General features: G+C 47.1%; 2 protein-coding genes across 4 annotated transcripts in view; both read right to left on the minus strand.

The window, feature by feature from the left end:
* ERI1 (exoribonuclease 1) overlaps positions 1-14,048 on the minus strand; it is a 146,367-nt gene that overhangs the window by 15,685 nt on the left and 116,634 nt on the right. The gene's annotated exons all lie outside the window — the stretch shown is intronic.
* MFHAS1 (multifunctional ROCO family signaling regulator 1) overlaps positions 1-14,048 on the minus strand; it is a 35,517-nt gene that overhangs the window by 3,384 nt on the left and 18,085 nt on the right. The window contains exons 2-3 of one of the 2 annotated variants that reach the window (XR_011738828.1): positions 2,202-2,328; positions 335-765 (exon numbers count right to left, since the gene is read on the minus strand). Coding sequence is in view for 1 of the 2 variants with exons in the window: in XM_071807800.1 (XP_071663901.1) it covers positions 762-765; positions 2,202-2,328 (131 nt within the window). In the remaining variant the exon portion in view is untranslated. Of the gene's footprint in view, positions 1-333; positions 766-2,201; positions 2,329-14,048 lie in introns of those variants that run through there. The other variant, XM_071807800.1, reaches the window with a different exon arrangement.

The raw sequence follows: 14,048 nt of genomic DNA on the forward strand, positions 1-14,048 counted from the left end.
CGATGCACGGAGAATACCACAATGGCAACTCCAGAGCATCCAGGCATGGGCAGAAAATGAGCTGTTGGGAGCTAGCGATAAGGAAGAAATGTCAAGTGCTGAGGGTACAGTGACTGCCCTTCTTCCATTCCTGTGTGATTACAAGACATCCTTACTGCTTCATGGCACAGTGTATGTGAACACACAAGGCAGGAAACACTTCCCAGCTCTGCTGCCACTGCCCAAGTCTGCTGTGTGGGACACAGCCAACTGTTTTGCAGTGGAGCAATTTTAAAGGCTTCACAGTATCCACCCCCTCCCTGCCAAAGCCTTGGCCACCTGCCACAAAACTCACTTGTCCAGGAACAAATCCAGGGAATCCTGCTACAGCTCATTTCAAGAGCCTTTCCTCCAAGCAGGTCTGAATTAAATGGTACCAAGAACATTTTTACATTCATCATGAGATCCAAATGGGTTTTCAACACGCGATCAATGCGTCCACAGAATCCTATCCCCAGTGCTTTCCCTCTGGCCAGTGGCCCTGCCATCTGCAGCAATCGTTTTGCTTCATGCCTTGTTGTTGTCCCCGATCTCCAGGTGACTGCATCCACTCCAGCCACGAGGCCTCCACCTGGGAGCTGCCCCCATCCCACAGCATTTCAGAGTCCAAAGTCCCATCGATCTCCATCAGCATGCAACTCCTCAGCTGGAGAGATGGGAGCACTGCAGAGCATCAGCCATGTTCTGCCTGGTGGAAAACCTTTGGCACCAGCACTGACGATTTATCTGGAAGAGGAAAGGATAAAGAAAATGTAATATAGCACAAGCAGCAAGGTTCATAGTGCTTGTGATGAATAACCTAAGACACACGTTTTTCCCTAGGCTTCTAAATAGGAAGGGTGAAGTCTTTAAAAGTAACACAGGCCTTTTTGAGAACACAAGTTGCCTGCCAGCAAAGTGACTGTGAAACTGGGACACAGTTGTTAGACATTTTGGAAGGCAGGCTGGAGCGCAGGAGGACAAGTGCACAGGCACAGCCTGACAGCACAGTAAAACAGAAATTGCAGTCTTGGGTTACAAATGTGCTGTGCCAAGTACACATACAGGAGGATAGAGTGAACAGACAGCGGTGACCTGTGGCTCAGTATCAAGGCAGCTACCTTGTTTCCTCCCCCAGGTGGGAACTTCACCTTCACACACAGGTCAACAGCTATTCTTCAGCAGGATGAGTGTATTTCGGGGTGGTACGGTACTGAACAGAGAGAACAGCATCCAAAGCTACTTGCAGATACTGAAGTTAAAGTAATATGTATTCACATGCAGCATAGTAGCAGCCACCAGCAAGACACTTGGCTCACTCTTCTAAGGTTCCTGCCAAATTCCCTTGTGCCACTCAAAGGAGAGCAGGCCATGGCTGCATTTCTGTTCTGCAAGAAAACCTATGCATCAAAAAGCCTGTTTTTGCAAGTGGTGTTTCACATTTGTTGCCACTACAACACAGCACTGTTTTCCAAGCACATCCCCACTCTGTGGAGTACATATGGGCTATTGATACACAGGTGGGCAGAGCTCCTGTCCAGAGGGACCTCACCAAATTGGGCCAACAACAGTGCTGTGAAATTCAACAAGGATAAGTACATAGCCCTACACCTAGAACGGGACAACCCCATGTACCGCCATAGCCTGGGGTCCAACTGCCTTGGGATCTGGTGAAGAACATGTTGAAAACAAGACAGCAGTCCACCTTTGTGACAATGAAAGCCAAACTGTAATAATGGAGACTCAGGACACAAGGAAAAAAGTTCTGCCCCAGGTGAACAGTGTACCTCTAGAGTCCAGAGAGGTATCCTCCACCCTTGGCAGTCATCAACCCTTGCCTAAGACAAGGTCTTAAGCAACCTAACTCAGCTGCAAGGGTGGCCCTGCTTGGAGCAGGGCGTGGACACGGACCTGAGGTCCTGTCCTACCTAAAGCTGATCTCCTGATCTGACCTGCCCACTATGTGTGCCTTGCATGTCACAACATAGCTCAGGGAACACCTCAACCCATTTTACTGTACCTCTTATCCTTTGAGTGGGCTGTCTATATCCACAAATAATTAGGACAGTCCCCCAGGTTGTGGGGCTGCTACCTTCCAGAAAAAATGCTTAGTAAGTGCATGTTTTATGTAGGCTTTCTGGTGTCTATTGACAGGGGAATGGGGGTCTGCTTTCAGGTCTCACTTGGAACAAGGGCTGGTCACAGTAGGAGTAGGGGGGTAAACCAAGGCAACATTAACTCGCTCGCTGCCATTCTTGGGACAGATGATCTCCGTCAGTCCCTCTGGTCTTGGCTGACTCAGCAGTTCTCCTGTGAATAAGGGAAAATAATGAAAACATTTAAGCATCAGCCAGGCAGTTTTTGCAATTTTTGCTTTTAGCATGCCCTTCCCCTCCCCCTCACCAGGTAAACATCCATGACTGATGCAAAGGAGCACTGTAAGAGGGCTTAGTGGTCCTGCAACCCAAGCAGGTCTCATCTGTGTAACCATGGTGAATGTCCTGGTGATTACTGCTTGGAGACATGCTGTTCCACACAAACATTAACATCTGCCATCTCTCCTGTTTCTGCGTTGAATCACTGCGCACAAACTTGTGAGCTCCTTAGGGATTCATAGCATCTAGACGGAATCTAATGAGATGGAGGGTTTAGGAGTAGGTGTTTTAATTAGGCTTTGGGGGCAGATGGGATCCAGAAGTTTACTTTCAATCTCCATGAAAGGGAAGAAGCTGACCTGTAGCATCGGCAGGATAATTGGCAGACAGAGAAAGCTACAGATACAAGCCTTATTATTCACATCTGCATACTACAACCATCCACACCAACAAAGATAACCCAAAAGCATCTGTCTTTCAGTTCGAGCAGAAGGATCCTACAAGGACCCTGCCAACAGCACCTTCTTTGGTATGAACCAGAAAGAAGATGGTTTGAAAGGACTGCCACAGACATGATTTTTGCATCACTTCAGGATGTCACCTCTAAGACATTCAGGGGAGGACCTCAAACCACCCACAGACAAGTATGCTTGACCTTTTCTGAACCCGTATGTTACCTCCTGTTCCGTCCCTGAGCAACCCTGCCCATTGCGCCTGTTCAGCCATTGCTCCAGTGCTGCAATTTCTCAGCAGGAGCTACCTGGGAGCTGAAGAGACCCTGCTGTTCTGTGATGGCTGGCCAGGTGTAGGGTGCCTCTCATAGCTGCCAGAACAATATTTAGAAGCAGGTAAAAATACTCAAGAGGATTCCCTAATGCCTGTCTCCATGGGTGTGCTCGCCACAGCTCCTGTGGGACTGATGCTGAGTCTTGACAGGACTCTGGGCCACACTATACTCTGCTGAGTGTGCAGATCCCAGCTCCCAGCAGTCAGCTCTTACCTAATGCAGGCAATGCCTGCTCTGTATTGAGCCAGCAGCAGTGGGGGGCTCTCTCACAACCCACAGTATCCCCCTGCTAAATGAGTTGCACCAGCTCTGCTGTCCAAATGACCAGCTGGCAGCTCCTCACTGCTGGCACCCTTGCAGTATGTGCAAGACACGGGTCAGCACAGTGAGAGGGAAAGCCAGGTGCTGAGCTGTGCCCAGCTCCACAGAACACTTCCCCAACAGCTTGCTCAGAGCAACTCAAGTTTCCTCCTGGCTCCACTGCACATGCCTGACCCCAGCAGGTCAGATTCCCTGGCCATCGACATGCCATCTCCTCCATGTAGCCCAGCCACAGCTCAGACACCCAATAGCACCAGAAGCACCTCTTGAGACCAGCCTAGCATTTAGGGTCTGCTCTCAAAGGCAGTTTGGGTTGGCAGCACCCATGCCCAGCAAGGGTTCAGTTCTTCTGCTGAGCTTGTCCACATAGGTGCCAAACAGCCCCATCTCAGGCAGAAGCACCAACTGGATTGTGCCAGCCACATCAGTGATGTCCTTCCTATGGGGAGGCCAGCTGTAAGCAGGCTGCAGTCACAGGTCCACACAAAACTCTCTGTATCCATCAATCAAGGAGCCACCCTGAGCTGTCCCTACTTCCACTAAAACACTCAAGACAGATGGTCCTTGGACTCCTCTATTTTGAAATATACTTGCAATAAATTCCTCTGCTGTTAAACCAAGAATGTCAGAAAAATGTCTCCCCATGTCTAGCTGTGATTACCAAGCAGGCCAGCAAAACCAGAAAAGAAATCATGCTTTGAAGAAGCTCTGTCCAGCCTGTGCAGCAATGGCACAAGTCAGCCCCATCATACCTGAAAGCCTCACAGATTCCTCTCCTCTCCTCTCCTCTCCTCTCCTCTCCTCTCCTCTCCTCTCCTCTCCTCTCCTCTCCTCTCCTCTCCTCTCCTCTCCTCTCCTCTCCTCTCCTCTCCTCTCCTCTCCTCTCCTCTCCTCTCCTCTCCTCTCCTCTCCTCTCCTCCTCACAGCTTCTTTTCTCATTTTATTGAAAAAGCAGATCTAAACTCCCTTGTTTTTTGCAAAGCAAGAACACATCATTTGGTATCATGAAAACAGAGGGGAGGGCTTGGCAAGGAACACACACACACAGTTCCTCTTGAGAGATACCCCACCTCTGGGGCCAGTAATTCCAGCTTGCCCCCATGGTCTGCAATCTGAATGCATATTTGGTTTAAATATCTACCCTCATCTCACACCCACACTCAAACCTGAAGTGGCAGAGCAGCTTTTAAGCCACGCAGACACATCTCCAAAACAGAAAAATCATGATGGTATTTGCAATTCAAAGTTATATCTGCAAGGCAGTGTCCTCAATTACGTGAGCTGTCACACACTGAAAGCAGCAGTGCATCCCATCAAGGACAGTGCTTCATGTCCGAGTGATTCCCAGGTTTCCAGCCCCAGCTTGACTTCTAAACTGCAGTATTGCTTAGAGTATTGAAAACATCAGCTCTGAAAGATGAGTCATAAAATCAGTGCACCATTATGCGCTTTAAAGACAGGGCTAATATCCATTAGATCTTAAAGCAGAGGAGTGCCATAACACTGGTCTGTCGGCTTGAGCCTTCATTTCTATTTCCTTCTCCCACTTCAGGAATCCTTAGAGGAGGTTTCTCAAGCAGAGGAGGTTGCTGTAGGATAAAAGAGATGTCCAATTTGCAGGCAAACTCCTTCCCGCAGCTCTTCAGTCAACCCTCCTTTTCTTTATGGCTTGACCTTCCCCTCTAGGTTGCCTCTGGGATAAAGCTCACCTCACTCTGTCTCCAGCCCCATCCACACCTCCGCCAGTCCCACTCCCATGTCCTGCTGACATACACACTGCTTCCTAGAAGAAAGACTCTTCTCACAGTTACTCCATGAGATGCATCAGGCACCAAGCGGGCAGGCCACCTGTGCATCCTTCCTGTTCCTCCTCGCTCCCAGTTAAGGGATGTCCCACTCACTGCCTTCCCACCACAGTGTTTTCATCCTCTTGTCTTTGCAAACTGCTGCACAAACTCATCACAGTACTAAACCAAGCATAACTACCTAAATCACACTTCACATCACTGCTAAATAAAAGCTGTGCAAATCCCATTTCAATATGCAATCCTCAGATCTGTAACAAACTAGCAATGAGATACTGCTTGGAGGCAACTCTCCAGGCCCAGAATCCCTCAGAGGTTTCAGAAACTTCACATTTCTATTCAGGAATTACTTAAACTGCAGCAGATCAGAAATAAAATTATTCAGGGCTGTGGTGGGGTGGAAACGAGGAGATCAAAGTATTCCACTGATACAAAAGAAAAAACTAAATGGCTAGCATGCAGTGGTGTTTGCTTGGTTTAACTGTTAAGTTTAAATGTAGCTGGAGCAGCCCATGCCTGCAGCACATGTTCTGCCCCTAAGCACAGACTAGCCAGTCTGTATTTCGCTTGTGCATTCCTTCATGAGCATGTCACAAATTTTACTGGAAACCTCGGTTTTGCCTGCCCCATCTGAAATGTTGCCCTGCAATAACACACATAAACCACAAAGCTTGTCCTAGTGCCAGCGTGGCCCTGGTTTTAATATTAACTTCCACAGAAGCCACTAAGGTTTTAATCAAAACTCCAACTGCTTCATCTTAAGGCTAAAGACTAACACAGTTGAGTTTTGAAGAACAATTCCATGTTCCAGGAGACAAACCTGCATCACTAAGATTACTCAGCAGATTCATGACCATGAGCCCTACTTGCAAAAGCACTTTAATGCTGGATACTTGCTGGCCAAGGCCTGATTTTTAGATGCATCTAAGTCCAAGTTCAGGACATAGCAGGAAGGTTCCCACCAAGCCTGGTTAAAAGCACCTGCAAACAGACAGCAGATACTTTAGAAGATGCTCCTTTGCTGCCCCACCATTTACAATGGCACAAATGGTGCAGAGTAGTTGCATCTGTCCCCTGGCCACCCTCCTGTCCTTTTGGCACAGAAACAGGTCTCCACAACTGTGTAAAATGTGCTGTACAGCAAGCTAAGGTTGAGACACAAACTGAGCCTCTGTCATGAAACTACTACACTCAGTTTGGCTGCAGCATAAGCTGATTTGTAAACTCCCCCAAGCAGACGGGCACACTGAATCACACTCCCCATGCCATTTAGAAGCAACCTGCTACACATGGCCAGTCACAGGCAAACGTAGGAACAAACCTCCATCCATGCCCAAAGCTCTACCAGAAGGGCCCGTTTCTTCTCAGGATTAGCCAGCTCAGCCAAACCACATATCTTTATGTCAGCAAGGTGTTCTTTGTCGCTACTGTTTTATCACAGAACAGACACAGGCACAGCAAACTTTGAGCTACTTGTGCTGAGTTCCTGGGCCAGGCCAGTGCCTGCAGTCCACAAGGATAACTGCATGTGCTGGAGAGAGCTCAATTGCGTATCATCACTCGATGCACGAGAAACACATTTCTACTGCCATATATGCCCAGGAACACAGAAAAGCACAGGTGTACAATTTCCGTTCAAGTACAGAGCAAGGCACATTTTTCCTTCTGTCCCTGATTTACTGCGATTCGCAGAGGGATGCCTTCCTCAGAGCCCATGCCAGCCACCAGACTCATGCATGCTGCAAAGTACACTTCACTGGCCTTTAGAAAATATCCCTGAAATGCCAGATACCCATGACGAATCAGAGAGTTAGGAGGGAGGCTGACAGCAAGAAAAGCAAGTACTTGCAGGAGTGTTCAGTTACTTCATGCTGGCAACCAGACAAGTCCAGCTGTAAACCTACTTGGCTGTTTAACAGTGAGAAGACTTTTGCATGCAAGGAGGAAAATCCCCCCAGATCATTTACCTTCACAGAGTTCCCACTGCCACAGCTGTGCTAAGTGGCACAAAGTTCCCTGTTCATGTGTCAAAAATTTGCAGCAAGGGCACAGGGGTGTGAGACTCTGCTCCAGACTGCCATGCCACCTCCTTTCTCTCAGAGCTCCCAGGAGAACACAATTGGTCAGTATGAGCCTGATGGCATCTCTCATTTTCATGCTGTCATTCCTGCTGTCAGGATCTGGGCTCCACAGTGACAACCAGAAAGCAATGGATGAGCAGGACCCCGACCCTGCCTCTATGGTGCTGCTCTTCTCTCTTCAGCCTGCTTGGGACCTTGAAGACATTGCCCATGCTTCATGGCAGGGGCGTAAGACAGCCAAAACCAAGCTGTTCCTACAGCCTGCCCTGCTTCAGCACTGTCCTACTCCCTCCATCGCATGCTCCAGAGCTGCTCCAACCACATACCCACTGTTTTTTGCAGCCCCACTGCTCATTTGCTCCCCTACCTGAAATCCCTTCTCATTCTTCCACCTTGCTGAAGGCCTTCACACACCAACCAATACAGGTGGGGTTGGCACAAGATAGACTTTACATCTCAGCCTCAACTGCTCTTCTGTCAAGCCTCCTTTGACTAAGCTGTGCTTGTGACATCTGTCTGCACAGCACTCAGCAGTCATGCCTCCAGAAAAGTAGAGACTAATACACCAACACTGTCTGTGTACCAAAACCATGTGTCCTGTGCTTGGTTTCCAACAGCAGTCAGAAGGTAGGGCTCACAAGAGAGCTTTATGTTCCAGGACACCCTTCTGCTTCATACGCAGTCCTACCCCCTTTTGTCCATACAACTGCAAAGAGACTGGGGCTGGAGAAGCTACAACTTCTTTGCCTGGCTGCTGGTTGTTTTGAAGTTCACCAGCTGGAGCACTTACACAATCAGATCAAACCAGTCCCAGAGGCAGGAGGAATTGAATAGCCATGTGCATACATTTCCCCCTCTGCTGTAAGCACAGGCAATGCCTTCATACACCAGGACTTTGCAGCCAGCTCTACAGGAGATGAGAAATCTGCCCGGAGTCTTGGCAGAAGGAGAGGGAAAGGAGATGGTGTCTCACACCAAGCCTGCTTCTACCCCACATCATTTAAATCTCATCTTCACCACTCTGCTTGGATGAAACAAATGAGTGGCTTCCTGCAAATGTTGCTGTGCATGATGCATCAGCTTATTCTCAAGCACTGCGCACTGAGAATACTGCTCTGTATTGGTATGAATTTTTAATATGCTCTTCATAGCACTGCCTGTATGTCACACACAAAAATGTTCCCCAGAAAGTTAGATCTCTGCACTTTCCTTGGTTTATTTCTGGAGTCCTGAGTGACCTTATCTATCTGGCCTACTTGGAGCAGGGGAATGGGTAGAGAGAGAGACCTCCAAATTAGGACTTCATTTTCTTCTCAATAGAATCTAGTCTCCTGGCTGCAAACGCAACAAAAAAAAGCAGCTGAAAGCAAGAGGCATCACAAAAGGGAGCAGAGCAGGGTGAAACCCACACTATGAACAGAAAGTTTCAGGATCCTCACATTGCAGCCCTGGTTAAAGGAGCTTAAAATAGCAAACAAATACAACAACAAAAATCTCAGCCTGTGAAAGTGTCCCAGTGGGAGAGACAACTGTGGAAAAAAGCTACAGAGAAGAAAACTCTGTTGGTAAGCACTGAACACAACAGCAGGCTGGTGAGCAGAACCACCCATCAAGTACAGCACATGCTCAGGAACAAATCAGCCTCTGATTAAATATAGTTAAAAAAATTAAAGCTTGAAAACAAAAAGAAAAGCTTGCTCTGGAAATGCAGAGTGGGAAAGGTGGCCAGTCACAAGGCATAGGACCAGCCTGCAAAGATGAGTCTCCAAAGACCAGAAGCTGAGAGCACAGAGAAAAGGATGTTGAGAGCAAAGAAGAGGGTTAGAGCTTTCCAAAATATGCAAAAGGAACTGATGACAACTTGCCATTTTTCCTTTGAAAGGTTCAACACCAAAAATGTCAGCAGAGACACCTTCCTCAAACACAGAGCAGTCTCCTGTGGGTGCCCAGCTCCACTCCAGAGCATCACCGCTGCTAGAGGGGCAGGCTCAGCCTTGGGGCTGCTGGCTGACACAAGCACCAGACAACTTTCAGCTCTTGCACTCAGAGCACCAGCTGCCTCTCGAGCTGGCACCTCATCTCTAGGCCTCACAGCTCTGGTTGTGGATGTGTATACCGCTCACCTTGAATATTTCCTCCAGCTGGCTGCACAGGAAAATGTTTTCCCAAGGCTCTTAATTCATGCCAGATGACAGAAACATGAAACAACCTCTGTGCCAGATCTCTGGAAACACGCAGGAATGCTCTTCAGCTTGGAGCTGATAGGTCTAGGTCAAGCTTTAGGACGTACATCCACAGTTCGCCATGCCGAGAACCCCAGACCCACTGCAGATGCTGTCCTCTGCTCCACTCAAGCTCAAGCAGCTTCCCACACCATCACTGAGGTTACCCTGCACTTCACCTCCTACCCAAGAAGACACCAGACTACCCACCCTGGTGGGAAGCCAGGGCCATGCCAAAGGGTAAGGTGCTCTGCAAGATCTGCCCAGGAGACAGATGCTATAACTGGCAATGCTACCTCTAATTTTAGCCAGGCAGGGAAGGGGAGAGGACACACAAACACCAGATAGAGACTGGAAGGCTTAAGGGGTTAAATACCCTCCTCCTTTCACAAGTCATGACAGGGTCACCTAGCTCTTAACCCCTTGCTGTCCCAGCAGAAGAGGACATTGACACACCTCAGTGCTTGCAGAAGTTCTTAGGAAGCCTTTGGCACTGGACCAAGCACACCTCTGGGTGAAGAACTTGTGTGGAAAGCATTTTGGATGCTCAACTCAGCAGCTAAAGGAGAGTAATTATTCAAAATGCCAGTTTATCTTTCATCCACTAATTTCCCTAACATGAGATCATCCCTTATTGATGTGGCAGTACAAGGTTTCCACGTATAAAAACTGGAAAACTTGATGTTTGTTCCAAAACATTAGTCAATTATCTTTTTCTCAGGAATGCAGAAATTAATTACAGTTAGAACTAGAATTCAATTAAAAGCAAAACAAAAACCCACACACACTCCTCAGACCGCACAACCCAGTACTTCCTGTCTCCATAGTTATAAAAACCAGAATGGAGAGAGCAGTAACAAATAATCAAAATAACTCCATCAAAATAACTCCAGCAGCAGTCATGAAGGTTTGTGCCCTTCTGCCTCCTTCTGACAGTAAGAAAAAAGCAGCTCAGAGAAATAAAGGGTGGTTGACATCTACCTAATTCCCAAGCCAGTGCAGGTAGCTGTTTCACCATCAGTATGGCTATACGATGCATGCAACATTTTTCTCCTCTTTCCACAACTCGTGAAATACTGAGCACAGAAAGCATTTATGCCAGGTAATGCTGTCATCTCAGGGACTTGCCATAAGGAGCAAAGGCTGTAACTTTTGACACTACCACTCCCCTCCAAAAGAATGAGGAAGGATCAACATGATGCCATTTCTCTACTTTGTCCCATCAAATTCAATCTATTTCAAATAGTACTTCAGCAGGAGGAGTCTCCCTCATCCAGTTTCATCTCTGTCTATTCTGTTGAGCACTCCATCCTTTTTCTCTCTGTGGCAGAAGGTGGAAGCAAGGCACCTCTGCCCATGAGTGACCAGAGCAGACACTGGAGAAAGGAAGTGACCGCACGGGGCAAGTAAACAATACAGTATAAAGGCTCAGGAAAGGGAGAGGGAGCATTAGGGAAAAGCTGAAACAGAAAACAAAGCATCCTCCAAACTGCTGAATATTTTACTGCCCTTTTAATATCTAAAAAGCTCCTTGAATTGTCAGGCTGCAACACAGCACTTTCAAACAACTGCAATACAAAGCCATGAAAAATTGATTTGCTTCATTAACATTTTAGGACCTTATTAGCTGGAACGAAATTGACTGTCAAGTCATTTTAAGGAAGAGTCATGGTGTAATGAGCTCAGTGCAAATTATCCTCATCCCAGAATAGAAACAGGCATGTCACTGAGTAACCAAGCCCAGGATCTACCTTTTGGTTATTTTTAATTCCACCTCTTCAGCCGTATCTGCCACGAGCACTTCTTCATTCTGCCAAGGCAAGGCACCAGCTGGAGATACAGCTGCAGCCAGCCCCAACCTGTCTGCTCTCACCCAGAACAGCAAGGCACTACTGCAGGCAGAGCATCCACCTGAACACTGGACACCACCAGCTGCAGCCAGTCCAAACAGCAACAACTGGAGCATTAGTAAAGAGACAGATCCCTGTGAAGACAGGCAAAGGCTGGGAGAACATCTGGGACAAGTTTTTTTCTCAGTTGCCTTGTTCCTTCTTCACAAGATGTCCAAGCATGCCCCAGCTGAAGGTAAGGATCCTGGCTATGCAGCCCCTCTTCTGTTACAAGCATTCAGCAAAGTCCAGCTGGGGAGTAAAAGACCTGCAGTTTCCCTTGTAGTCGCCTTTTAAATTCTGCCACAACCTTCCTCCCCGCCCCCATTTACCTGCCTTTCACCAGCCAAGAAAAACAACAAACGAAAACACACATGCAAGACATGTGTGTGCATGCACTGCCCAACAGTCTTCCCTGAGATTAAATGAACTCCTTCCTGAGTAAAAGCAACTTGGTTCCATGAATTACTGTTGCCTTAGGGCCACTCCAAGGCTTCAGTGTATTCAGCAAACTGAACTGGGGGAACTGTATTTTCAAACCTGCACGGTAAGTATTATCTTTCAGATCATTTAAGGTGAGATGCATGTGCAATACTCCTCTGTGAAGCTATTTTGGTTACATTTAAACCCTTCCTGTTCAGCAGGGCAACCACAGAGCCTACTTAAGCAGAGGAACAATTTTTTTTTTTCCTTCATCATCAACTGGCCTAAAGAGCAAAGTCTAAACACTCTAAGTCCCACTCAGGCTCATACATTAAATCAAGTAAATGTTTTACTTGTTGATTGAACCAGCTTGAACATATCCCTGTTTGAATCTACTAACCTGACTTTCTACTGAAGCCACTTCACTGTGGAATTTGATCTATGCATGCGCATCACAGAACTCATTCTAGACTCCTGCTTAATTGGAGCAAAACACCTCCTTGATGCTTCTCCTACAAAGCTATGCATTTCCTGCTAGTTAATAAGTAACACCACACTATACACGCTGACCACAGGTATGGCTTCAGCTGAGTAAGAACCTGTAAGGTCACAGGAGTTTCCTTAATTATGGTGGTATCAGATCTAACCTGCTTCTCTGCATGTATTTCTTCCCTTTACACTGAAGTTTCACAAGTGCATCTTTAGGTCAAGTGTTTCTTCCTTGTGACACAGAGTGTGATGTAGATTTGGGTGAAGCCATATGGCTGAAATTAGAGGAGCAGAGCACTGATGCATGCAACCAAGTCTCGGCCTCACAGGTATGGCTGGTGTCTTCTATAAAAGCATTGCTGGTGCACATCACCGTACCCAAGCAGCACCCTGCAGAGCTCAGAGCCTGAGCTTCACTATGCCAACAGAGGTGGAGAATTGATTTTTGTTTCAAATCTTCTCCATTACTTTGGTTTAAAGTATTTTTCTTATTACCAAAATTGACATCTTTTAAGTCTGAGCGGGCTTCTAGCTTTGCATTACTCAGTAGTCAGGAAAAAAGCTCTGTCCTTTTAAGATTAGGAGCTGTACAAAATCTTTTTCTACTTGTCCCCTTTTCCAGAGGGGATGAGAACTAACCTTTTATTATTTTTTTTTTTTTTTTTAAATTGTGGTGATTCCTCAGTACTTCCAAATATTTGACCATTCTTCTCTGAACCCTCTCATTCTCTAATATCCAAACAGGGAACAACCAACAGCTGTAAATCAAGGTGATAACTAGCTTTTCCTTACAAACACCTTTTCCCCAGGAGAAAGTGCTTATTTATGGACTTAACATCATAGACTGTTTTAATACGTCTGCTGAAACCAAATCTTATTACTTTTTATTCTGCCACTGGAATGCCTTCCAAAATGATAAGTCATGCAAGTTCAGAAGCAATAGTGTTGCTACTTAACTCCTGCAGTGTTCATTGCCTGCTAAATGCCATCTGCTCTGGGGTTCTCAGTACCCAAAAATAAACTGCAGCATCTGCCTTTGCTGTTTAAAAATCATTTCTATGGCAATCATGTTTGCTACCAAAACAGGAAAGACCCTTGGGGGCTGTAAAGAACTCATCAGCCTCCCAGGGAGGCAGCAGCATTGCCAGAGAACATTTCACTCCTTCACTACTTTCTCTACCCCCCTGCCCCTTCCCAAATGCTGCCTGTTCCACCATGGGACTTCAGAACAGGGCTGAGCTCCTTCTTGGCCCTCTAACTATTTGCGCTGCAAACCTGTATTCCAGGTTTTCTCCAAGCAGCTTTCTACTACGTGGATGATTCTGAACTATTTATGCCCCAGTGTCATTGTAACACAGCCCTGGCCCCCTCTCCTTCAGGTGTTTCAATGTCCCATCGGAGCTGCAAGCTGGCTGGTTCTCCTCTGGACTTGCCCAGCATCGAACCCCTCAGAGGGATCTGTCTTGGGAAGAAATAACCTTAAAACTTCCCAGGCATTTACCTGTACTGATCAGAGGAGAGACTTGGGGAGATCTTAAGCATATAGTCAACAGACCCCAAGAGCGAGGATTACTGGAACTTGAAAAGCAGGAGCCAGCAGGACACTGTTCAGCACTAGAGTTCAGGCCCCACCAGGCT

This window comes from Patagioenas fasciata, chromosome 4, assembly GCF_037038585.1.
Source record: "Patagioenas fasciata isolate bPatFas1 chromosome 4, bPatFas1.hap1, whole genome shotgun sequence".
Classification (NCBI taxonomy): Eukaryota; Metazoa; Chordata; class Aves; order Columbiformes; family Columbidae; genus Patagioenas; species Patagioenas fasciata.